Source organism: Carassius gibelio, chromosome B3 (assembly GCF_023724105.1).
Source record: "Carassius gibelio isolate Cgi1373 ecotype wild population from Czech Republic chromosome B3, carGib1.2-hapl.c, whole genome shotgun sequence".
In the NCBI taxonomy this organism is placed as follows: Eukaryota; Metazoa; Chordata; class Actinopteri; order Cypriniformes; family Cyprinidae; genus Carassius; species Carassius gibelio.
The window spans coordinates 26604676-26631552 of NC_068398.1; the positions used below are offsets into that span (position 1 = coordinate 26604676).

General features: G+C 38.1%; 2 protein-coding genes across 2 annotated transcripts; one reads left to right on the forward strand and one right to left on the reverse strand.

Moving 5' to 3' along the window:
- Positions 1-240: 240 nt before the first annotated feature.
- Positions 241-8699, forward strand: slc25a17 (solute carrier family 25 member 17). The gene is made up of 9 exons (XM_052553194.1): positions 241-470; positions 969-1029; positions 1125-1191; positions 1313-1464; positions 4854-4970; positions 5050-5198; positions 5699-5794; positions 6819-6904; positions 7064-8699. The coding sequence occupies exons 1-9, from the start codon at positions 396-398 to the stop codon at positions 7212-7214; spliced, it is 954 nt and encodes a 317-aa protein (XP_052409154.1). The 5' UTR covers positions 241-395; the 3' UTR covers positions 7215-8699.
- A 5612-nt stretch (positions 8700-14311) lies between these two features.
- On the reverse strand, positions 14312-25432 carry zmp:0000000912 (interferon-induced very large GTPase 1). The gene is made up of 6 exons (XM_052553016.1): positions 25036-25432; positions 23847-23930; positions 23644-23748; positions 20043-20081; positions 19835-19869; positions 14312-19378 (listed from the first exon to the last, which is right to left on the reverse strand). The coding sequence occupies exons 2-6, from the start codon at positions 23848-23850 to the stop codon at positions 14636-14638; spliced, it is 4926 nt and encodes a 1641-aa protein (XP_052408976.1). The 5' UTR covers positions 23851-23930; positions 25036-25432; the 3' UTR covers positions 14312-14635.
- Positions 25433-26877: the final 1445 nt, after the last annotated feature.

Genomic DNA, 26877 nt, shown 5'->3' on the forward strand with positions numbered 1-26877 from the left:
GAACTATATATATATATATATATATATGGCCAATAAAAGTCTTTAAAACTTATAATTTGCTTAGAAACAGAAGTAGAAATGTCCAATCAGCGTAAATAAACAGTACATTTTCGCTTACACTTCCCCTTTATTCAAAGCTGTGGGAGCGGTTAACGTTTCTGATTGGCTACAGACCTCGGGGTCAAATGCAACTTTTCTCCAATCATCTTCGAGGAAATTTCTACAATCGTTTCCATTGGCTAAATCGGAGCCGGAAGTGGACGTTGACAGGGAAATCTCTTCTCTGGAGCTCTGAGTCTGTATTCCTCTCAAATCAGAACTCAGTAGACTCTTTGCTTTTTAGCTAAATAAAATAAAGAAAGTCACCCTGCAATCGCAGCTAACATTTTTCAGGGATGGGCTCTAAAGATCTGAAACTCATGGATGTGTTTTCATACGAGAGTCTCGTGCATGCAGTCGCCGGTGCGATGGTAAAAACAACTTTTCATCTCAACTGCACGGGTTTTACCTGATTTACACATTTACAGCTTCTGAATAATGACACATGCACGCACATTTATATACTTTCCTGACGTCTACCCTGTGCGTGACAACATTAAAAACAAATCAAGAAGAAATCAGATAAAATTTGGTACCTTTTAAAGGTACCTTTTGGCTTTGTACCTTTTAAACTCAGCGTTGTTATATACGACGAAAATTCATATTGTTATCATTGGGATATATAGTAGTGTTTATATAGTAATAGGCAAGATGTTTTGTTTCAGATCATATTTTTAAATTAATATGAATAAAGTAACATCTTCTGTTGTTAGAAAAAAATTGGCCTGTTATGTTATTATGCTATAATACTAAATATAATATAATTAATATTATTTTATTGTAATATAATGTTATATTTTATATTAGTTATTTATTGTTGATCTGTTGTAAGTTTATTTGAAGTGATTGATTTATTGGTTTGTTTGTAGGGCAGTGTAACAGCAATGACTGTTTTCTTTCCTCTTGACACAGCCCGGCTCAGGCTGCAAGGTAAAAAGGGAAGCACATAAGTAAATTTTCCTGCTGACTTGACTTTTGTTAGTGTTTTATAATACGTGTCCACATTTCTTTCTGTTTCTGTGCAGTCGATGACAAGCGGAAAGCCAAATCTACCCCAGCCATTCTGTCTGAGATCATCAAGGAGGAGGGTCTGTAAGTTATTTCACATGCATCTCTATGGTTTGTGTCATTATCTTTTTCATTTCAGGTTGTAAGTGTTACCCTCTTTTTTTACTCTCTCTCTCTCTCTCTCTCTCTCTCTCTCTCTCTCCAGGTTAGCTCCATATAGAGGCTGGTTTCCAGTGATCTGCAGCCTTTGCTGCTCAAACTTCGTCTACTTCTATTGTTTCCATAGTCTGAAGGCCACCTGGCTGCAAGGTCAGAGGTCAACACCAGGACGAGACCTCCTTTTTGGCATTGCTGCAGGTTTGCTTTTCTTCAAAAACGTGACGTGATCAAGAAATGCAATACTTTCCGTCATACACTTCTGTTCAAAATTTGGGATCAGTAAGATTTGTAATGTTTTTTAATGGTGTCTTATGCTCATCAAGGCTGTATTTATTTGATCAGAAATACAGAAGAACAGTAATATTGTGGAATATTATTGCAATTTGTAAAATTGGTTACTTATTTTAATATACTTAAATAAATAATGATTTATTTCTGTGACGAAGCACTGAATGTTCAGCAGCATTACTCCAGTCTTCAGTGTCACATAATCCTTCAGAAATCACTCTAATATGTTATCAGTGTTAAAACTGTCATGTTACTTGATGTTTTTTTTTGGAACCTGCGATAATTTTTTCTTTGAATTAAAAGTTAAAAAGAATTTTGTTTATTCAAAATATAAATATTTTCTAACAATATAAGTCTTTAATATCACTTTTTATTAATTTAACACATCCTTATTGAATAAAAGTATTAATTTTCTATTTTGAATAAACACAAAAAAAATATTAAACCGCGCAACTGTTTTCAACACTGATTAGTAATCAGCATATTAGAACTATTTTTGAAGGCTCACGTGACACTGAAGTTATTTTAAATTGCAATAATATTTCACAAAATCATTTTTCCCCCTGTATTTTTGATCAAATAGATAAAGCCTTGTTGAGCTTAAGCAACTTCTTTAAAAAACATAAAAAAATCTTCCTTCCTTTCAAAATTAATATTGTGAATTATTAAATAATTGCTAACTTACACAGAGACCTGTATGATTTTTATTTTTTATTTATTATTATTATTATAATTACATTTTTTTGGTAATCATTTGGGTACTAGGGCTGGGTTTTGACACAAATTTCATAAGTCGATTCTCATTCACAAGCTTGCGATTGGATTCGATTCAATATTTATTATTTTTGATATAAGTTACACATGTCAAATTTTCTCAAGGAAAACAAATCTCTCAACTAATTCTGTAAAATATATATTTTGCTAGCCTGACTACGTCAGACTTCCTACTTCCGCTCAATTTCATTTGGCTTCTGTACTCAGTCTGATACAGCGTCAGAGCTTTCTGTTTGCCACCGGTCTGAAAACAGCCGGGCCAATCAACGAACAGAGGGCGGGCTGAGAGCCGTGACATAGATGCTTAGCGGCGAGTTTTACATTGTAGGTTAGAGAAATCGAAAACCGAAACGACCACGGAAATGGGAAACGAGACACGGGAAGCAATTCGCTCTGTCATGGAGAACATTCAACTCTTTTTCAAACTGCAAAAGTCGTTTACAGCCATGTTCACTCCGGTATTTCGCTCGCATCATCAAATGTTTACAACAGGTTTACAGTGGATGTTCAATCATAGATTTGAGTTCGATGCATGATGTCTGTGCTTCGATGCGGCTGTACAGGCGCATAACATACGTCATAACTAAACGTATCTGATTGGCTACGGGTAACCAATGATTTTAAACTTCAGACAAGCGCCCCCTAGCGAGAGAGAAAACACTTCTCTATTATGCCATTCCAGACTCTGTCTATGAAGCAAAGTGAAGTAGCAGAGTCTGGTATTACCAGGCTAATATTTTGCCCCCCTCTACCGTTTATTTTTCTAGCTGACTAATGAGTTTATGGTCGCCGAATAGGTTTCTTTCTTTTTAAATTTCACCTAACGTGAAATATATGAAAATATACATTATTTATATCGGCGTCTTTACATGGCTGAAACACTGATTGAGCGATTACATGAGACCGGTTATGGACTGTAACGTTGTATTCTTTCTTTTAACTTGCCTTCGGATGTTTAGTCATGACTCATGTATTTTGTGTTGAAACTGGTATTATTGTGTGGATCTGTCCACTCTTTGTTTCAGAGAACACACATTTGGCCCAATGTGTTTAAGTTTGCCCTCTCATGTGTCCACACCAAGGTGGGGGTGTCGTTGTCCCGTAGTGAGAGCAAGCCTTCTCACGCACACAGACAGATCATCCTAAGCTTGAGCGAGCCCGAGCGGGAGAACTGTGAAATCGTATCACGCGCCTTGGTTTGCGAAACGAAATTATTTCCTGTGTGGAGGATAAATGCTTATATGGAAAAAAGCATCTTTTTAAATCGATTGACGTGAATCATTGGATTCCTGAATATAAGAGTGAGCTGTGTGTTAACATTCTGAAATTGTATTTCCTCAAACGTTTGTTCAACACTGAGATCCAGAGTAAGATGGAGAGAACCGTCATTCTTCGGAACCAGGAAATAAGGAGAGTCTGCTCAAGTGTGGGGACACTCGACTAGGGGTGCTCCGATCACGATCGGCCGATCGTTATGCGCATCTCGTCAGTAAAGCCGGTTTTCTAATCAGCGGTTAATTCGATCTAGGTGCGTGATTTCACATAGAGCAGCTGTTACTACACAGAGCCGTTGTTAATAGAGAAGATGCGCAAATCACGTTAATTTTCAGCGTTTATCGGCCCATCTTCTCAGTTAACAACGGCTCTGTGTAGTAACAGCTGCTCTATGAGAAATCACGCACCTGATGGAATTAACCGCTGATTAGAAAACCGGCTTTACTGACGAGATGCGCATTAACGATCGGCCGATCGTGATCGGAGCACCCCTACACTCGACCCAACCCCTTTCTGGAGGAGGACGGGGATTTCATCTTTCAGAGTGTGAGCAGAGCTCTTTTCCATTTGAGAAGAGAGGACTTAGTTGAAATGTAGAGTCTTTCACAAACTAAAGTCTGAAGCCCTTCGTTACTGTGTGAATCATCCATTCAGGAGCTGAAAAAAAAACGACTGTACATGATTCGTGAGCATGCCCACACAGACCAGAGAACTGCTTAGAGCTGCTAGTTTGGCCGGTGCGCTCATTTGTGGTGCAATGGCGCCATCTTGTCTGTAATGAAGGTGCAGCATGTGGGGCTCTCTTATTAATGAATTCATGCAATTCGTTTGATTTTTATATTTTTTGTGTGTTAGGCAACACTAAAACTTAAGCCTTTACTGAATTTGTGAGAGGAGTGTGAAGGAAGCTTTGTGGCGACACTGCTTGCACACGTTTTTTTTTTTTTTTTTCTCACTGTATTCCCTTCTAAAAAAACAAACACTGTGCTACACCGGGAACCTGTGCCAACACCCCTGACTCTGCTGACAGATAACCTCTGTTGTTGAAACGGGGAAATATGAGGGGAAGAACTGGCCACCCATCAACTTGAACTGTGGCTGTGTAACAAGCCGGCCGCTTTGCTTCAAGTCAGTGAGAGTGGGGTTAAGGTTTTTTCTTTTCTTTCTTTTTTTCGGCCGTGCGGATGAAATCTGGCGCAATGCTGTTCAAAATATCTTCATATGTACTAAACCTTTCTGTCTTCTTTTAGGTGTAGTAAATGTTCTTGTGACCACTCCACTCTGGGTGGTCAATACCAGACTGAAACTGCAGGGGGCGAGATTCAGAAACGAAGACATACAGCCCACGCACTACAACGGAATTATGGGTAATTTCAAAAGACATCATACATGGTCTTTAATTCAGATGTGTGTCCAGTGATGACAGAAGGATCCGTCTCTCTTCAGATGCGTTTGTACAGATCATGCAGCAGGAGGGAGTGGGTGCGTTATGGAACGGGACGTTTCCCTCCCTGCTGCTGGTGCTCAATCCAGCCGTGCAGTTCATGCTCTATGAGGGTCTAAAGAGGCAGCTGATGAGGGGCGTCCACAGAGAGGTCAGAGCAGCAGCAGAAATAAACAGACCAGGCTATTCACACGATCTCTGTTGCCTGGGAAACAGTAACTACATCATTTCTGATGTTAAAACACACGCAGATGACGATCCGCTCATTTAGATGCTTGTATTCATGTGCAAGCATCTGTCGATTACACGACCCCACGTGCAGCTGTAGACGTGCATCGTTACCATAGCAGCATAGAAATATGGTTATGTAACTCCTTGGTAACCGTGAATGATGTCACAGTCCATTGAAGATTTCATTGTGTTGATTGATCTATTTAAGTTTATTTACCCAGAAAACCTACATTCTGTCATCATATTGTGGGTTTTGTGATAACAGAGACGGAATGTAAACATGTAAATGCACAATTTACGTGATTGAATGAGCTAAATCTCCAATGACATCCTGCTTATAACCAGCGTTATAGAGGAAAGACTCCTTCAGAGTTTAACTTGACTATTTATTCCACTATATCTCTGTCTGATTGTTTATAGCTCTCCTCAGTGGAGGTGTTTCTGATTGGAGCCATTGCCAAGGCTGTTGCGACCACCATAACGTACCCTCTACAGACAGTTCAGTCTGTTCTGCGGGTAAGACCAGAAGACATTGAGTTTAGATTTACTCATATCACGCATACTGGATTATTGGTTCTCAACTGATTTTGTTGCAGGTCTGTATAAAAGGTCGGCAAGAAAGACATTTTGAAAGAAATAAAGACTTTATGGTTGCGCTTTATTTTACAGTACGTGTACTAACATCTACTTATAGTGTACTTACAGTGTATTTATCTAAGAAGGTTCTGGTAACACAAGATAACTACATGGGGTAGGATTAGGTTTAGAGGTAGGTTTAGGGTTAGTACCTAGTTATTACATAGTTATTGTAATTAGTATCATAAGTACATAGTATGTACATGGGAAACAAAAGTGCTACCGACTTTATTTAAAAGGAACTTCTATATAACTGTTCAAATGTTTGCGGCCAGTAAGAAGCTAAAATAATGCTCTGCAAAAATGCATTAGATCTACACTGTTACAATTGCTGTTAATCAAACAATTTTTATCGCATATTCCCCCCCTCCCCAAAAAAATATTAAGCAGAGCAACTGTTCTCAACATCAATAATAATAACAAGTAATGTTTCTTGATCAGCAAATTATCGTATGAGGATAATGTGACATTGAAGACTGAAGAAATGATGCTGAAACTTCAGTTTTGGATCACAGGAATTAAACTAGACAAGTAAAGTTGGTTTTAAACTTTAAAGTTGGCTTGAGAAAGTCTGACCTGTTTGAAGTGTTCATTTGAAGAAGTCTGAAGTTTGAATAAACAGATAGATCACCGATGAATTTGCAGTTAAAAACTAAACAGATTGGACACGTGACCACTGATGTCAACAACAATAGATAAGTAAGGGAAGAGTTTTTCTCTCACTTCTTAAGGGTTGGTTTCTCGCTCTCTAAACTATGCATGGTTATATGGTTACGTCAGTTTTATTATTTGCATCTGCATCCATTAGTTCAGATCTGCTGTGAAGTATGAAACCAGAGAACCACACTTTGTGTGTGTAATGGCAGTATTGTCTATTTTATCTGTCGTTCTCATTTGTGTTCAGTTCGGACAGCATGGGCAGCCTGCAGGTCAGTCCAAACTCCTGAACAGCCTGAGATCTGTCATGTATCTGCTGATCAACAGAGTCAGGTAGAATAACACACGTCACCTGACCTGATTTTGCCTGTGTAGTGCAAATATATTTCATGTTGCAGCTCATTTTTAGTAGCTGTCATGCAAGTTATTGCCAAGTGATTCATTGGTTTCTGTTTTCCGCTCAAACTATGTTTGTTGAATGATTTGTTGCAGGAAGTGGGGCATGCTGGGATTGTTTAAAGGCCTGGAGGCGAAGCTGCTTCAGACGGTCCTCACTGCCGCACTGATGTTCTTGCTGTATGAGAAGATCGCCAACACCACCTTCAGGGTCATGGGCGTCAGACGCACAGTGACGGCCCACTGACCTCTCACAGGGTGTTTATTAGCCCACTGATGTCATAGGAACGGAGTATAGCTGTGTTATGAAAAATAGTCAATTGATATGGTTTTTATTTTTTTTTATTTTTTAAAGATATAAACACTCAAAATGGACAGGAACACTCAAAAGTTTAGACACCCTTGACTCAGTTTGTTTCTCATGATCTATAAAACATTTTGACCTATAGGCTCCAGTAATTGTAAGAAAATAAAATCTAAATATTAGGGGGGAAATTAAAATTAAAATTAAAAATATTGCTTTGGCAGCTTACTAAGATAAATAATTAAGTTGTACATAGGAAAATGACTAAAACTAAAAAGCTACATAGAAAAAAAAAAACTTACACTAATAGTAGAATGAAGACTGGAAATATAAAACAATAACTAATTTAAAATATTAATAATGTATATTATTATTATTATGTGTATATATTATTAATAACTTTATTAGTATATACATAATACTGAAATAATACTAATTCTTAGATTAGAAGGTTTATAGTATAAACTAGATATAAAACGTGTAAAATTTCAAGGATGATTAAATATTTAACAGTTTTAATTTGCGCTCCTTTTTTTTGTATAATTCTCACTTCTATTTGTTATTTCTTAGATTAATAACTTGACTATTACTCAGAAATTCTTAAGAAAATACTAAAAGAAAGCGTGTGTCCAAACTTTTGATTGATAGTGCATTAATATAAATAATTATCACAAATAAGATGTATGCAGTAGTACTGAAATGAATCACACTTATATAATAATTATTGCAATATGTACTCTTTAATGCAAAATTGCCTCAATAGGTCAAAACCTTGGTCAGTATTTCAATTATTATTATTTTTTTTTAATGATATTTCATTTAATTTATGATCTGATTGGGTTTATGAATACCAACAATTCCGGACTTATTTACATACTGTCAAAAAGAAAATGATGCATGGGACGGATCTGTTTTGTAAGATCATAGCTGTCGATATTAGAGCCTGCTCTTATATATGCCTTCCTGCACTGATACAGTTTACCATACGAAAAAACTACTTCCAGGGTCATTTTTTTGATTATGTTGGTGATACTTGATTTCACTTGACAACACAAAGATGCAACTTCACAAGGTTCATCACGTCTGAATTGTGAATGTTGGACACAGAAGTTTTAAGACCTGAAGTGTATGCTTATGTACAGATTTGTGGGAATCCATACAGAAAATTAGATTAAATGTTCACACTGTACTAGAATGCATACAGTTACAGTTATGTATAAATGTAAAATGTGGATGTTTATTATTGAATGCCAATGATTCCATTAACATTAATACAAATATTTGTTAATAATCACACATCCAAGTTCAGTCAGATTCAAAATATAAATAATTGATTATTCATTAATGACTACTTACCGTAGATTTTATAATTGATGTCACATAAAAGCTGTATAATGTTTCTACAATAAAATCATTGATCAATGATAATGTGGTATTGATTGTTTTGCTATTTTGTTATATATATATATATATATATATATATATATATATATATATATATATACAGTATTGTTCAAAATAATAGCAGTACAATGTGACTAACCAGAATAATCAAGGTTTTTAGTATATTTTTTATTGCTACGTGGCAAACAAGTTACCAGTAGGTTCAGTAGATTGTCAGAAAACAAACAAGACCCAGCATTCATGATATGCACGCTCTTAAGGCTGTGCAATTGGGCAATTAGTTGAAAGGGGTGTGTTCAAAAAAATAGCAGTGTCTACCTTTGACTGTACAAACTCAAAACTATTTTGTACAAACATTTTTTTTTTTCTGGGATTTAGCAATCCTGTGAATCACTAAACTAATATTTAGTTGTATGACCACAGTTTTTTAAAACTGCTTGACATCTGTGTGGCATGGAGTCAACCAACTTGTGGCACCTCTCAGCTGTTATTCCACTCCATGATTCTTTAACAACATTCCACAATTCATTCACATTTCTTGGTTTTGCTTCAGAAACAGCATTTTTGATATCACCCCACAAGTTCTCAATTGGATTAAGGTCTGGAGATTTGGCTGGCCACTCCATAACATTAATTTTGTTGGTTTGGAACCAAGACTTTGCCCGTTTACTAGTGTGTTTTGGGTCATTGTCTTGTTGAAACAACCATTTCAAGGGCATGTCCTCTTCAGCATAGGGCAACATGACCTCTTCAAGTATTTTAACATATGCAAACTGATCCATGATCCCTGGTATGCGATAAATAGGCCCAACACCATAGTAGGAGAAACATGCCCATATCATGATGCTTGCACCTCCATGCTTCACTGTCTTCACTGTGTACTGTGGCTTGAATTCAGAGTTTGGGGGTCGTCTCACAAACTGCCTGTGGCCCTTGGACCCAAAAAGAACAATTTTACTCTCATCAGTCCACAAAATGTTCCTCCATTTCTCTTTAGGCCAGTTGATGTGTTCTTTGGCAAATTGTAACCTCTTCTGCACATGCCTTTTTTTTAACAGAGGGACTTTGCGGGGGATTCTTGAAAATAGATTAGCTTCACACAGACGTCTTCTAACTGTCACAGTACTTACAGGTAACTCCAGACTGTCTTTGATCATCCTGGAGGTGATCATTGGCTGAGCCTTTGCCATTCTGGTTATTCTTCTATCCATTTTGATGGTTGTCTTCCGTTTTCTTCCACGTCTCTCTGGTTTTGCTCTCCATTTTAAGGCATTGGAGATCATTTTAGCTGAACAGCCTATCATTTTTTGCACCTCTTTATAGGTTTTCCCCTCTCTAATCAACTTTTTAATCAAAGTACGCTGTTCTTCTGAACAATGTCTTGAACGACCCATTTTCCTCAGCTTTCAAATGCATGTTCAACAAGTGTTGGCTTCATCCTTAAATAGGGGCCACCTGATTCACACCTGTTTCTTCACAAAATTGATGACCTCAGTGATTGAATGCCACACTGCTATTTTTTTGAACACACCCCTTTCAACTAATTCAACTAATTGCCCAATTGCACAGCCTTAAGAGCGTGCATATCATGAATGCTGGGTCTCATTTGTTTTCTGAGAATCTACTGAACCTACTGGTAACTTGTTTGCCACGTAGCAATAAAAAAATATACGAAAAACCTTGATTATTCTGGTTAGTCACATTGTACTGCTATTATTTTGAACAATACTGTATATATATATATATATATATATATATATATATATATATATATATATATATATATATATATATATATATATATATATATATTGTTTAATCTTTGCTTTCAGTGGAAGCAACCTATAAATCAACCAATTTGTTGATTTATAAATATAAAACTTGTGATTTATGTGTTGGTACTTTTTGAACATCTGGAGCACATTTTAACAATACCATGATAATACGGATAACAGTGATAATTTTGGTCACTATAATCGTGAAAATTTTTTTCATACCATTACATCCCAACATTGTTAATTGTGTTTTTCTTTTGTTCCACTGGGTTAAAAAATTAACAAATAAATAAACACATATTATATATATACAGTGGGGATCGAAAGTTTGGGCACCCCTTGCAGAATCTGTGAAAATATTAGTAATTTTCAAAAAATAAGAGAGATCATACTAAATGCATGTTATTTTTTATTTAGTACTGTCCTGAGTAAGATATTGTACATAAAATATTTTAACATTTAGTCCACAAGACAAAAGAATTGCTGAAATTATTAAAATAACCCCACTCAAAAGTTTGGGAACCCTTGGTTCTTAGTACTGTGTGCTGTTACCTGATGATCCTCAACTGTCTTTCTGTTTTGTGATGGTTGTGCATGAGTCCCTTGTTTGTTCTGAACAGTTAAACTGAGCAGCGTTCTTCAGAGAAATCTTTAAGGTCCTGCAGATTCTTCAGTTTTCCAGCATCTTTACATATTTTAACCCTTTCCAGCAGTGACTGTATGATTTTGAGATCCATCTTTTCAGACTGAGGACATTTGAGGGACTCAGACACAACTATTAAAAAAGATTCAAACATTCACTGATGCTCCAGAAGGAAACAAGATGCATTAAGAGCTGGGGGTGAAAACTTTTGAACACGATGATGATGGCCAAATTTTTCTTATTTTGTTGAAATATAATTGTTTTCCATTTAGTTCTGCCCTTCGTAAGCAACAGAAGATACTTGTATGTTTCCCGGTACACAAATTAAGTACAATTTACATGGATCTTCAAATTCCAAAAGTTTTCACCCCCCAGCTCGTAATGCATCTTGTTTCTTATGTACAATATCTTACTCAGGACAGTACTAAATAAAAAATAACATGCATTTAGTATGATCTCTCTTATTTTTTGAAAATTACTCATATTTTCACAGATTCTGCAAGGGGTGCCCAAACTTTCGATCCCCATTGCATGTATATATATATATATATATATATATATATATATATATATATATATATATATATATATATATATAATACAATACAATACAATATAATAAAAATGCTCCGTTTCCTGTCCCTCCTCTAATAACATGCCATATCCGTCACCCCGCTTTGGTCCATGACCTTGCAATTTACAAATTAGGCACTGACAACTGGCTTAAGTAAATCACTAACATTCATAACCAATTAGGTGACAGTACAAAAAAAGCAAATTTGCATCGCGAGCTCCGCCCAGCAGAGCGGGTGTATAAGGAGCAGCGCGAGCAACTCTCATTCAAATCTTAGCTGAGGAGCCGAGCCAATGACCCGGCCGTTCAGCGGAACAGCGATGTGGCATGGGGACGTAACGTCTCCGTCCCCTCCTTCAGGGAACGAGGGTTACATACGTAACCAAGACTTTCCCTTTCATTCGGTCACGTTCGACATTACGAATGGGGTCCCTTACAAAACGCCTCATGGCTGTCTTCCAGCGACCCATCTGAGTGATAGCACCCTGTCATGAGGCCAGCACGATTGAGGGCCTATAGCTCGCACAGAATACACTGGGTAGCATATTCCAGCTGGACATATGCTAGCAGGCTGCCTGCCCGTGGGAGGACTCTGTCGAAGTTTCAACGACAGAGCTGGCAAGGGGCTTGCCAAGGGAAAGACACATGCTGTGGAGAGACTTACTGTGGACATACACACGTGGGATTGCCCAGAAAAGGGGAATCACAACACATGGAGGCACCTAGTCCCACACAGGGCTGACCAAAGGGCATGTACACAAGTGTTGGACATCAACAGTCCTGGAGGAACCCAGGGTTCTGACTGAGAAACTCACCTGAGGGGAATAGTGCATGAATCCAGTCCGCGGAGTGGAATGGTGCAGTAAGTGGATTGACACCGAGCATGTCCTTACTGGCCTGAAGGGGTGAGTACCCATCTCAGGAACGCCGCTTGGCCTTGCATTTAGCAGGCTTAGGGGCAGAGACAGGTTGCGCCGCCATTCGCTGCGGCCGGGGTGAAGGCTGCTGTTGTGGCCGAGCGGGAGTGGATGAGGTCACAGGGGGGCGCCCTTGGCGACGAGCAGGCTGAGGCAGCTGTGCCGGCGGCGGGGTGGAGCCAGCAGTGGGCCGCCTGGGCAGGATGTGTCTGAAGGCCTCAGACTGCTTCTGGGCGGCAGAAAACTGCTGGGCAAAGCTCTCTACTGCATCACCGAAGAGGCCATCCTGGGAGACCGGGGAGTTGAGGAGCTGAGCCCGATCAGAATCCCTCATGTCTGCCAGGTTCAGCCATAGGTGGCGCTCCTGGAACACCAAAGTGGACATCACCTGACCCAAGGAGCACACAGTGACCTTCGTCGCCCCGGAGAGCGAGGTCGGTAGCAGTGCGCGCCTCCTGCAAAACCCCTGGGTCAGCACTGCCCTCATGTAGCTGCCGGAGCAGCTTGGCCTGATAGACCTGAAGTGACATGCAGGGCAGAAGTGGCATGACCCGCAGCTCTGTAAGCATTGGCCACAAGCGTGGATGAGAACTTACAGGCCTTGGAGGGCAACTTGGGACCACCACACATAGCGGAGGTGCTCTGCGGACACAGTTGCATCGCAACAGAACGCTCCACCGAGGAAATCCCAGCATACCACTTGGCCGCCCCGCCATCGAGGGCAGTGAAGGCGGAGGAAGTACCAGAGCGGTTTCGGGCAGTTAAAGGTGCCTTCCATGAACTGGTTACTTCCTGTTGCACTTCCGGGAAGAAAGGAACCAGAGGGGGGTGCTGGCGATCCGCATGATCAGCCCCCAGGAACCAATTATCCAGACTCAAGCACTCAGGACAGGGCGGAGGATTCCACTCAAGCCTGATGCTCTCCGCTGCCCGCGAAAGCACGGCCATCAGCTCGGGATCAGACTCGGACAACGCTGGCACTCCCGAGAGAGGCAACCCAGCCGAATCCTCATCTCCCGAGGACTCAAGCCCGCCTTGATGCAGCAAACAACATACGGTCCTCTTCGTGAGCCCAGAATGAGATGTCAAGAGCCTGAGAGGGTCCAGCAAACTCATCCGGAAACTCAACTGGCTGCGGTGTATGTGAGGGGCATATGGCCCGAGGAGGTTGGCTCAGCGTGCTGGAAACCCAGACACGTGACACAGCGATCATGGCCATCACAAGGAGCAATGTATCAACCGCACCCAGAAACACACGGGCGAAATAAAATCTTTAAAAAGACGCAAATCGACCCGTTACACTTTTGTGAAAAGAGAAAACTCTTTCAGAAATATTGAAGCGCTCAGGGGAACGTGGGAGCTGTCGCAGGAAACCCTGAATCGACTCGATTGTAAACACTCCGGTGAAAGCAGCAAGCGATGTGCTCGGCTCCGAAATGAAAGCTTGAATGTGAGTTGCTTGCGCTGCTCCTTATATACCCGCTCTGCGTGGCGGAGCTCGCGATGCAAATTCCGCAGACCAAAAGTAAGGAAAGGGAACAGGGAACAAGTGTGAGAGAGAGAGAGAATGATGAGAAAACAAGAATATCAAATTAGGCTACTGGCCAGATGTAAATATATACTAGGTAGGCCCACTTTCTATACTTTTTGTACTTTGATTTTATTAATATAATAATTATAATAATATAATATAATAAATACAATAAATGTGTAAGTTGTAAGAAACAGGCAATCATATTTGTATTTATTTTATTAGAAGCAGGAAAAAAAAAGGCTATGTGTATTGAAGGAAAAAAGTTACAATGATCATTTTCATGTTTAAATTATTTTAAAATCTGGCAGAATTTTATTAAAACGCTCTTTATTGCAACACAAAACCTTTTAAGGGCATTTTGGCTAAGTGCCTTATAATCAATCTGTATGAAAAGTAAGCGTTACATGTCATATAAAGTACTCTCCATCATTAAAAATTTACAAATAGAACAGTAAATTCATAATTACCTATATTTGATTTATGCAGGAAATATGCAAGTTTTACTCCAAATTGTGAATTACAGGTATTTATCCAAACTCTCAATAGCATCCTCTTTTGTGTAGGATCTCCATGAATGTGGAATCTCACCAGATCCTTTGAAAGTTTTGTTATAGTACTTCTCCAGATCTGACTGGAATCGACATACAAACCACTTCCAGTATGGCAGCTCTGAGAAATCAGGTGTGATGGACCAGTTTGCATACTTAGGACCAGCTGTTTTGTAATATTTCCATGGTACTGTCCTGTCTGGGTTAGTGGAAGGGTAAAAGTGACGATCACTTGCCACTGCAGATGTGCAAAAACTCAAACTTAGATTGGTTGTACCTTTATAAAACATCCCATTCATCCCACAGTTACGATGGAAGGGGACAATATGATCTCCAGGATGGTCCTCCATTGTGTTAATACATATGGCTTTACAGAAGGGACACTGTTCCCAGCAGCATTGGCAGAAATGTTCAATCAAAACCTCGTCTGGCTGTTCCCTGAACATTTTCATTTCAATATCAGAGGTTTTTGTTAAGGTTCTGTTCAACTCTGCTATTATGGGGTGAAGTTCTTTCTTTACAACCTTCTCTAAAAGTTCAAAGTCAGTAATGTCCTGACAGCAGTTGCCAGTGAGATGTTCTTTACTGTATTCAAGCTCGTCTTTCAGACAGTCTGAGAAGATCTCCAGCCACATATTGGCATCTCCACCATTACTCAAGACTTCAGCTGTTGCAGTTTCAGCAGCCGTGATGACACATTGCTCCTTGTGTCTGATGTTCCCTTTAATCATTGCAACAGATGAGGAGTTACCCTCTGTTATGTATGCTTTTACTTCACGTTGGATAAAATCTTCAAAGTGGTCCCGAGGATAATTAATGTACTCTATAAATTTGTAAAAGTCCTCCTCCTCTGCTAGTGTTTTCAGAATGTGTTTCTCTAGGTTTGACCTGTTGCCTTTGAAAGCTGGAATATTGGTCCGCATCTCTCCTGCTAGATCGTTTGCAGTCTTGTTGTAGACACTCTGGAGAATGGGTATTTTCAGCTCACTACATATCAAGGCGCCAAATACGGCAGCAGATGTTGCACCTTTGCAGAATCCCTGGAAGACGCTGTAGTATTCTGGTTTCTTCTTTTCTAAATAAATCCAGGGATCATTAGCCTCTCTGAAAACCTGATGAAGTTCTGCAAACCTGATACCTGCCTGTTGGCACATATAAAGTGTCAAATCAACAATGAACTCTTTTTTGAACTCATATTTTGTGTACATGCACTTGTGCCCTCCAACGGAATCTTTTACAAGTTGTGCAATTTCCTGTATATAACTTGAATTATAACCAGTCTTTGAAACTGATTTAGACTTCACCCGATACTCGGTTTGACGAAGGACATTGTGCATCAGTTGTTTTATTGACTCTTGCTCTTCTAGGGGTAACAGGGAAGTAACATTGGGATTTCTGCCAGCTTTTTTGATGGGATTTACATACATGATAAAATCAGACACTTGAAAGATGTTTCCAAACTTATTAAATCTGCTTCGCACAAGTGCTGCTTCATGCATTTCATTTAAGATTGTAATTACATCATTTTCTATGTTGATTTCTTTAAAAGGTGGAACATCTGCTGTCAGCTCAGAGACCCACTTTTCCCAAACTGATTCAAATAGTCTTCTCAACTCATTCTCATCCAGAGCAGTGTGCTTAAGACTGAATGCAAGCTCTTTACTCTTCTCTAGGAGTCTTCTTTCATGCAGTGTTTTCTTTCCATCCAGTTTGGTGAGAGCTTCCTTTTGAGAGATTATGTTCTCCAGCTTCCTCTTTGCATCTCTCACAAGCTCCCCATGAAGGTGCTTGATTTTCTCCTGGAATTTCAGTTTCCACTGGATCAGCATTTCCTTTTCTTTGTGTTCTTCGAAGTAATGTTTCATGGAGCTTTTCACCTCTTCAAAAGTCTTTGCCATCACCTCTTCCAGTTCTCTAATTTCAACTTTTTGCAGTTGTCTGTTGTTGATTCTGTTGTGCAATTTGTCTTCAGTCTCCAACATGGCACTTCTGAGACTCCAGGTCCACTTCGCATACTCCTCCTCCAGTTTCCTGTATGTGACAATTTCCAAAGTATTCTTGAAGCTGAAAACAAAGTTTTCATTCAGAAGAGCGTTCCAGAGGTCTCCAATACGATCTCTGAATTGTGTCAGTGTTACACCACTACATTGTGAGGCATGGGACAGAATGGTGCTCTTAAGCTCCTGCACATTTTCACTGTAGCATGGATTGGGTGGTGCCATGGGTGGGCTGCCTTCCCAGAGCTGCGCAAAATACCTCACATCAGTCTTTATATCAAATTTGATGACATCACTGAAACATTCTGCATCACAGACTTCTTCTTTAGCAGCTAGTTGAGTCATTTCATCTAGTTTCTCCTGCAAGCGCCTTTTCCCTACCATGTTCTTCTCACCTGCTGTGATGTCTCCAACATTCTGATGCACAAACATGCAGCTGGGGTTCAGGCGTACCTTCTTCATCCTCAGGAAGGCTTGAACAACAATCTGAAGGATGTCCTGCATCTCAGCTGGATTCTCACCAAAGATATTGATCAGAGTCATGTTTCCGAGACCAACAACAAACGTTGCCATTTCATTATCATGATTTCTTGTTGACCTGCCAGCCAACTCCAGAGCTCGAAGACCCTCAGTATCTACGACAAGAATGTAGTCGAACTGTTTTCTTAGTTCTTCAGACACCTTGACCAGCTGCATGAAGGCTCCTCTGGTGCACCTTCCAGCGCTGACTGCAAACTGCAGTCCAAACATGGCATTCAGCATGGTGGATTTCCCAGTGCTCTGAATCCCTAAAACAGACAACACGAAGACTCTCTGGTCTCCCAGGATTTTGATAAGTTCCCCTAAAACTGCTTGAACCCAAATCAGAGGCACATGAGCTGCATCACCATCCATCAGCTCCAGTGGGTATCCAGAGATCATGAGCTCTGCTACAATCCGTGGGAGAGACCTGACGTCTATTTTACATCTAGATCCTGTATTTTTCTTAACACATACATCTGATTCATATATCTGCCCGATTTCACGAAGGATATGCTCCAAGCCAAATGTTGCTGCATTCAGTTTCTCAGAGAGCATCTCTAGTTGTGACTGTTCTACCGCGAGATGTTCAGATTTATTGTGTTTCTTTTTCAAATCCAGCACTTTTGACCATTTTTCATCATATGTGTGATGAAGAACGGAGAGGTCTTCTGAAGTGTACTCATCCAGAAGGATCCCAAGCCATTTAAGGAAATACGTCTTCTCGTCAACGTTTCTGGAATAAATTTGATCAATAAACAACTTCATGAAATTACTGACGCCAGATGCTTTCTGCTGCTCCCGGATCTTGTGCATTTCTGTTTGTTTTTGGCTATTGTGCATTTCGATGTTATCCCCTTGAGGTCGATGTAGTTCTTTGTTCTTCAGACACCAGTCGTGCCACAGTTTTCCCTGACAAGGCAGAAATGTTTCTTTGATGTTGAACAGTTCCTTCCCCTCCAGCAGTCTTATCATCCACTCTGCTGTCTTCTTTCCTCCCCTGCAGTCATCGTCATTCTCGTCTACTTTGATTCCTGTGTGTTTGCCAATATTCATAAGTTTAAAAACTGACAGTGGTTTTGAGAGGCAGTCTTTGATGGCTCTTCTGACATCCTCAGATACATCAGATTTATTTCTTTGTTTCAGGCCAATTGTATATTTGCCTTCCTGTAGCTTTTTAACACCTGAGTCATCTTCAGTCAGAAGGCAAATGAGAGGCTTTGTGCTGCTGTAGAGCGTTTCCACCATTGCCATACTTTTGTCACTCTTATCAAGATTTGGCAAAAGCACTACATTTATTGAAGAGTCTTTAGTCAGAATTTTTAGCTGTGTCTCATGAGATTGAGCATCACCATGAAGATTACAGAATGCAACACAGTCTGTGAATTTATCGTTTTTATCTCCCGACGGACAGTACCAGGCGATCTCAACCACTCCATCCATCAGCAGGCGGGATTTGCTGCTTCCACAACAGTTTCTGTGAAAGAATGTGTTATGCCGTTCATTGAGCAGATTGTTCATTAATTCAGATTTGGATGCAGAAACTTCAGAAAACCTAAAAAATGCAACCATAGGTGTCCCAGCCTGGGGGATTGTCTGGTTTTTGCTAATGTTTCTTTTGTGTGACTTCCAACTTTTCTTGATTTGTCGGAAGGTCCACAGGGGAAATTCAATCTCTTGGGTGAATGGATTGGGCACAAGCAGAGGAAGAGCATATTGGCACTGTGAGAGTTTTGTTACCATGAGCTGACGTAGGAAATGATCTGCATAGAGGTACACTATCATCTGAATGTCCATTGGGTGAATGGGCTGGATTCTACTCTGTTCATTTGTTTGTTCAGGTGCAGACCTCTTGAAAATTTTCTCAAAAGCATCGGTCTTTCCTTTATCTAACGCCATGGTTCTTTGTGTGTTGAACACCTCACTGGGTTTTTCTTTTACTGGGATGTATCTTGCTCTGTAATCTGTCATCAGGAGTCTTTGTATATAAGTTTGAACCATGTTCCTCTCCTCACAAGGTTCATACCTCTGTAATGAAGGGGCAGATACCTGCAGGAAGGTGTGTGATTTTAGTTTGCTGTGGAACTTGCCCAAGAGATTAAGCCTACCAACGAGTTGATTGATGTTTTCCCGTTTGCAGCTTTCTTTGTCTTCATATTGGGCTAGCCCCTTCACTCCATGTTCAGTGTCTTTTCCCTGATAAAATAGAAAAGAGCTGTTCATATCCTATATTCATATTTAATCAAATACATTTAAAATGTATTCAATTTATGTGGAATGAAGTCTAATCAATGAAGTTCACAAATGCTGCATAAATAGTAAAGAAATAGAAAATGAAATTTCTTTAATTGTTCTCATGTCATTCCAAACCACTGAACACTCAGAAAGCTCTCGGATTTCATAAAAAAAGTAATAATAATAAATGTGTTTTAAAGATGAATGAAGGTCAAACAGGTTTGGAATGACATAAGGGTGAGCATTGATGGTAAAATGTTCATGTTTGGGTGAACTAACCCTTTAAAGTTAAAATTTAAATGTAATCTGTCACTTAGAGGGAAAGCTGTATATCATCAATTAATTCATTATTCAATTTCATGCATAATTTTATTTTCATAATCTGCTATGTAGTGTATTTGTGGGATACAATTTTACCTTGTTATTGCCTGGTTTCATTTGAAATTGACTGCCTAAAATAAAAAAGCCAAAACAGTAAACGTGTGTAAACATTTGATAAACATCTGTTAATGTTAATCAATGGTAAATGTTGAAATGGTACTATGCTATATAGAATATATATATATAACTATTACTCTGATGGAAAAAGATGGTATCAAATGTTTAGTCATACGGTTGTACTTACTCTCTGGGGCAAAGTCACTTCTTTGTTTTTTTAAAGTTGCTGTAACAGAAATTAAACCAATTACAATTGCTCAACATCTGCTTCTCACAAAAAAACAAAAACAAAAAAAACATGTGTAATCATACAATCTTAATTCTTAAATGATGAATTCTTGAATCCTGGAAGTCATTAATTAATGTCTTGAATTAGTCAGTTGTTGCTATTTATGTATAGTGCTATTGCTGTAGGGCTGCAACAAATTATTATTTTGATCATCGATTAATCTAACGATTATTAGAATGACTAATCTATCATTTCACTGATTAATCAGTAGACTCAGATTTTTCGGTTTTTGGCAGATTTGGCTGTGAAGTAGGGATGTGTGTACCGATCCCTAATATCGATATATCAATATATTAAAAGTATCGATACTCAAATAAAGTGATGTGGGGGTGGTGTTAGCGCAGTGGATAAGGCACATGCCTTTGGTGTAAGAGAACCGGGTTCGAATCCACTGTGAGACACCAATGTGTCCCTGAGCAAGACACTTAACCCCTAGTTGCTCCAGAGGCGTGCAACCTCTGATATAAATAGCAATTGTAAGTCGCTTTGGATAAAAGTGTCAGCTAAGTGAATAAATGTAATGTATCACAATATTACTTACAATATGCATTGAATTGGACAAAAAAAAAACCTGTTAGGATATTTCCTGCTCATCTGAACACATGCAACTTAAGGCAGAACCAATTAATCACAGAGAGCATTCACTCACTTGTGACAGTGCATTCAAACAGGGATGCGTTTCATAAGAAAGCATTAATGTTTTTGGGAAAGGCAGCTCAGAACAATGCTTACCAGAGGACAGAAAAAAAACGTGTGTTTGAGTTATTTCACAATAAACAAACTGAAATGGTAGTCTAAATAATTTGTGCAATTAAATTTATTTAAATTATAGCCTACATTAAGGTTCATATTGATCATGTTCTATTCTGTAATGTAATATAAATCATACACTGCTAGAATGTATTGTATTTTATGCATGCAACAGCCTGTCACTGGCAGTCCCTAATGAAAATGAACCATGGTTTTACTAAAGTGGCCATAGTTCAACTCAGGGACAGACTAGGAGTGAAAAACGGCCCTGGATTTTCTCCCAAATAGGCCCACCACGATTGCAAACAGTCGATATGATCTCACATTACAGCAATCATGTCACATTTATGGCAAAATAACATCACAAAAGCCTTGGTGACCCTGCTGACAAAAAACAATAGAAACCATCACAGAAATTCTAACGGTTTCCAGTACAAATACCATTACAAAACATCAACTTTTTACCATTAAAACCATTAAATAATGGTATTCTGTAGTGTGTTTTGAGATATATTACATTAGGATTTAGTGGCTTTAAAGGGGTTATATGATGTTGCTAAAAAGAACATTATATTGTTTATCTGTAATGCAATGTGTTTATGCGGTTTAAGGTTCAAAAAACTAATTATGTTCCATATAATGTGCATTATTTTTGCTCCTCTATGCCCTGCCTTTCTGAAGCATGTTGATTTTTACAAAGCTCATCGGTCTGTAAAGCGAGGTGTGCTCTGATTGGCCAGCTATCCAGTGCTTTGTGATTGGCCGAATGCCTCAAGCGTGTGACAGAAATGTTACGCCCCTCACCATACTGTGGTGTTGTGTCCCAGCGTGATGAGACAAAACCAATAAAACCCATTACAAATGAGGCATTTGTTGCATTAAATGGGGACACAATTACTGATTATAATGACTTATACTGTGTTTTTATCTTACCTTGCATATCACACCACGTTAAAATATAACCACGTCTGCATTTGGGATTTAGATTTAGATAAAATCCTTTAAATATGAAAACATACTTAAAGGCTGTGACAAGCACCTGACTGTTCTTGCAAAGTTGGATTAGGGTGCTAATCCTCCCGGGTGCCGCATCATAAATGGCTGCCCACTGCTTCGGATGTGTGTTCACTGCTGTGTGTGTGCACTTTGGATGGGTTAAATGCAGAGCATGAATTCTGAGTATGGGTCACCATACTTGGCTGAATGTCATGTCACTCACTACAGCAGCGACAAGTCTGCTGGCTGAATATATTTAGCAGCTACTGTTAAATATAAAATACTTAATGCATTATTATTTAATTATTATACCATTAATAATTAACTCATTTTTTCATACTTTAGTACATTAAAGTACAAAAATTTGGTACAGTAGTCATTTTATAATAAAGCCAAGCTAATATTGAGTTGATGATTGATCCTGTGCTGCCATCTAGTGTTAACAGTGTTATCATTTTCATCTTAAAAGTCTTGTATATATATAGTCATGCATCTCACTCCAGCCAGGCAACCAATGTTGGCAAATGGCAACCCTGATATAATATAATTATATAATATAATAATACGTTTTTTGTCTTCTGTGTAAAAAAAAAAAAAAACTTTCCTGGTATATATTTTTGTAATACAACAATTCTGTTTCATAAAATTGGCACCTAACAGCTTAACATTATTTACCTTAGCCTACCTTTGGGGTCTTTACTATTAAATGCAATTATCATTATGTCTCATTTAGCCAATTTTTTTATTTAGAGTTGTTGTTTTTTATGTACAGACTGCTTGCTACTGTTTATGATAATTTATGTTGTTAAAATAAAATTTTGTTCTGTAAATGCATTGTCTGCTGGTTTATTTAGCTACTTTTCAGTACACCACACTACACATGCCACTTAGTGTAAGACTTTAAATGTTAAAGTGCAAATTAACACCTGACTTCTCTTGTAAGTTTGCTACGGTTACAGTTAAAAATCATTGAAGGGTAAAAACATTGGTATGATGTAATCAAAACAGCTACAGCAAATAAAACTGATAATGGGTTTGTTAGATTTATAGTGTGCGAATAACCAAGCACTGACAATAATCAGTCATATTTGCAAAAAATAAAATAAAATTCTGCTTAGGGCCCCATAAAGGTTTCCCTGCCTGTCTTCTTCTCTTGAATTGCATGCAGGAGGGCCGAATTACAATCTTGCACTACAGTCCCACACTGGACTAACCGCATTATTGCAGGCTTGCATCAGGTCATATGAGATCAAATGACAACTTGACAAAAAAAATGTCTTCAACAAAATGTTGTTGTGGATAATGTAATGTAAACTAATCATTTCAGCCCTATACTGCAGTGCCAAGCCTGGTCTTCAACGAGTCCAAAAGGGCCCATGTCACACCTCTCTTTATCTATATTTTTCAAGCGACACCTAAAAACTCATTTCTTTTATTCCCATTTGACTTCATTCTAAATAAAAAAAATAAATAAAATAAATATCTTTGCATTCTCTTTCCTTGATGTCTTCCTATCTAGCTTGTACTAAACCTCATATTACAAGTATGTCTTGTGTTTATTTGCCTCTTTATAATGAATGGTTTATTCCTCAATTGTCTAATGAATAAATTCAGGGATAAAAACAAGATTTAGAAATATTGCCTGTTTAACTGTGTTTAATATTTGTGAAATCTGTCAGTGCAGATGAGCTAATGGTCAACCTTCCTTATATGCATTAAAACAAAATGTAAGTTAGAAAGAAATTGCACTTACTCTCTTGGAATGACTCATTACTCTTTCTTTTCCTTAGTGCTGATTCCTGACAATGTGTAGACGTTTTTTTAGTGTCTTTATTATCAGCCTTTGATAAAAGAGAACCTGTAACATGAAAATATAATACTTTAGCTTGCATGTGCAAAGACAATGTGCTTACTAAATTGGTCATAAAGATGATGATTATGGATTTGTTTGCTTGCCCATGATGATGTCCTAAAGTAGATCAGACCGATCCCTTTTCCAGCTTAAATCAGGATAACTGCATCAGAGAGCACTGTGATTGACTGAGAAAAATTAGGCAAAAAAAAAAAAAAAAAAATGCCATACAAGTCAGCCTGATACAATTAAAGAAAATCAAAAGCTGATTTACTAAAAGATAATTCATACTCTATAAATGCAAACACAACAGGAAGTACAGTTGCATGCATTATTACTATATGTCACATGATATGAATACTTGCAACGCTGTCATCTGCTTACAGACAAAAAAAAAAAAAAAAAAAAAAAAAACTTACAACCAACACTTGTCTAATAATCAATATTTGAGCAAGAGGCTCTAGCTCTGACATAATTTAATGTGTAAAACCTCAATTGTGATTGCAACATTTTAAAAATTTAAATTTCACCGACGCTATTTTTATGGAACCTTCATTTTCTAAAAACTGGAATAAATAAAAAAATATATATAGCTCTTAATCACCATTGCCAATAGTACAACATATTAAAAGTAGCCTATGTGTACAATGACCAACATTGTTATTAGCATAATATTTTGAAAAACAACACAACACACCTGCCACCTTACCTTTGGCACACAGCCAAATGAAATATTCACCTCTTACTGTTCAGTCTATTATATTGCACCAGTCTTTTAACCTCACCCACACAGGCAAATAAGAAGAACAAGCAGTGCTTCCCTGATTTTCTTAGGTAATGTCTGAGCGTAATTCATTTGTATCCTTCAGTGTGTTGATGACTTGTAGCCTACTACTATTTGCTGTGAGATAAAGGGCCCTGGAGAAAGCAGATTGCTGGACCTGCTGTAGCTAGCTGGTACAGATATCAAATGTAAACATAATAAATTATTAACAAACACCTGCCTGCCAATAAGAAAATCAAACTTTTATCAATCCTAGAAACTTCTGCTAGTGGCTTTGGAACTGTCAATCTTTTGAGACGCTGTTTCTGCTGCAATTGTTTACTTAAGTATTTGTTTTTGTGCGTTTTTATTCATTTAGTTTGCATTCGGTATTTAAAATAAATTCATACATTAAATGAAGTACAAAACACAATGTAATGTAACATGGTGTAAATATAAATCGCGGACTCCGGGGTATAAAATATCGTTAATCGCAAAAGATAAAGAAGTCAGATTAGTATAACACGTACCGTCAGATGATTCCTGAGACTGGAGGATAAACTGACCTCACCTCACTCGCTTCACTCACTCGGAGTCAGAAATGAAACTTACAGTAAGAGAAACGAAACGAAACTAATAGTGATTACCATTTTTCCAGTTCTTGTTAATTCCGTCAGGGATGTGCGAAGTTGGGATTCATGACCTTTTTCTTTTGTTTACACTTTGGTGCAGGCAAACTAACTTTAAAATGTCTCAAAGCGTGTATTATATAGTGGGGTCAAAATGAATTCCTACTGGTTTTCCCCACAATGGTCAGGATACATTTTTGTTGTTGCTTTTGACTGCGTTGACAATAGTGATGCAGAAGTGTACACTGGTGATGTAGACTACCTGAGAGAAAAAAGATTTTACAGAGAGTGATCCAAATTTCAGCAGCAAGAAAAAATTTTTTGTGTGTGTGTGCGTGTGTGTACAATATCAAGGTTAGACCTATGCGAATAAGGGCTGTAAATAGGGAGTAACCTACGTGTTAAGAAAAATATAATTAGCCTAAATTTTTTTTTCAGAATGTAATTTTATTTTAAACCTAGTCTGTGGGGTAAAACGCCCCCACTGTAGTAACTCTGTTATTCCATCAAATGTATACCAACTAGGTGGTTGAATAAATATATGTGAACTTCATATTTAAAATTACCTTAAGTTAGCATCAGGTAGTTAGCTATCCAGTTAGCATCAACATATAGAATATATATAACATATAAAAAATATAAAAACGCTAAACAGGGCAAAACGCCGCCTTTGGTACAAAATATATTTGTTGTTAAAAAATCGGATAACATGAAAATAAATTTCATTCTAGGATTATAATTTAGGCCTATGCCATTGTCTCTATGATTCTGGACATATACATTTTTGCTTTACAGAAAAAAAAATGATTTTTTTACCCCCTCTCTAACCTATGTACTGGCACACAAAGGGAAACTGACATTAGAAATCATTGTAAGACACAGTAATTTTATAAAAGAATCATCTGCATAATTTGAATAGCATGAAATGGAGGGATTTCACCACCATGAGCGGTCTGATTGGTATCTCCTTCCTACACACTCTTGACACATATAAGCCAGGGTAGTGCCATATTTATTTTGACAGGATCAAATGAGAGATGAAGGATAGAAGTGTGGATCTGATCGAAAATCAAACTATAAAAACAGATTAAACATTCACAAAAAGAATATAATGTAATACTTTTGCTGATGGTAATGGACTGTGCTATAAATTGGTCCAAGTAAAGGAGGGACATCAGTTTCTTTGGATGATTATTTTGTAGATCAGCCTATTTAATGACCTGAAACACACACACACACACGTTTGTTTTTGTCAAAAGTGGGGACATCCCATAGGCGTAATAAAATGTATATTCTATGGCCCTTCACCAACCCTACACCTAACCCTAACCCTCACAGGAAACTTTTTGCATTTTTACTTTCTCAAAAAAAAAAAAAAAAAAAAAAAAAAACTGATTCTGTATGATTTATAAGCGTTTTGAAAAATGTGGACATGGGTTATGTCCTCATAAGTCACCATCTTCTTGTAATACCTGTGTCATACACGTGTCATTATACAGAGTTGTGTCCTGATATGTGACAAAAACAAGAGCACGCACACACACACACAAACGCACACACACACACACACACACACACACACACACACACACACACACACACACACACACACACAGTTTTTCTATTGTTTATTCTATTTTCTATTGTATGAGATTGTATTATTATTATTATTTAAGAAGAATATTAATGAATATTCCCCACCTCACCATGTTCAATGCAACCCCTCCTCCTAACCCTATATAT

Coding starts and splice junctions, on each gene's coding strand:
- slc25a17 (XM_052553194.1), top strand. CDS start 396: ATGGGCTCTAAAGATCTGAAACTCATGGATGTGTTTTCATACGAGAGT. Junction 4,971..5,049: donor GCACTACAACGGAATTATGG/GTAATTTCAAAA, acceptor GTCTCTCTTCAG/ATGCGTTTGTACAGATCATG. Junction 5,795..6,818: donor CAGTTCAGTCTGTTCTGCGG/GTAAGACCAGAA, acceptor ATTTGTGTTCAG/TTCGGACAGCATGGGCAGCC.
- zmp:0000000912 (XM_052553016.1), bottom strand. Junction 20,082..23,643: donor TAATGAGTCATTCCAAGAGA/GTAAGTGCAATT, acceptor TTTCTGTTACAG/CAACTTTAAAAAAACAAAGA. Junction 19,870..20,042: donor AAGTGACTTTGCCCCAGAGA/GTAAGTACAACC, acceptor TTTTTATTTTAG/GCAGTCAATTTCAAATGAAA.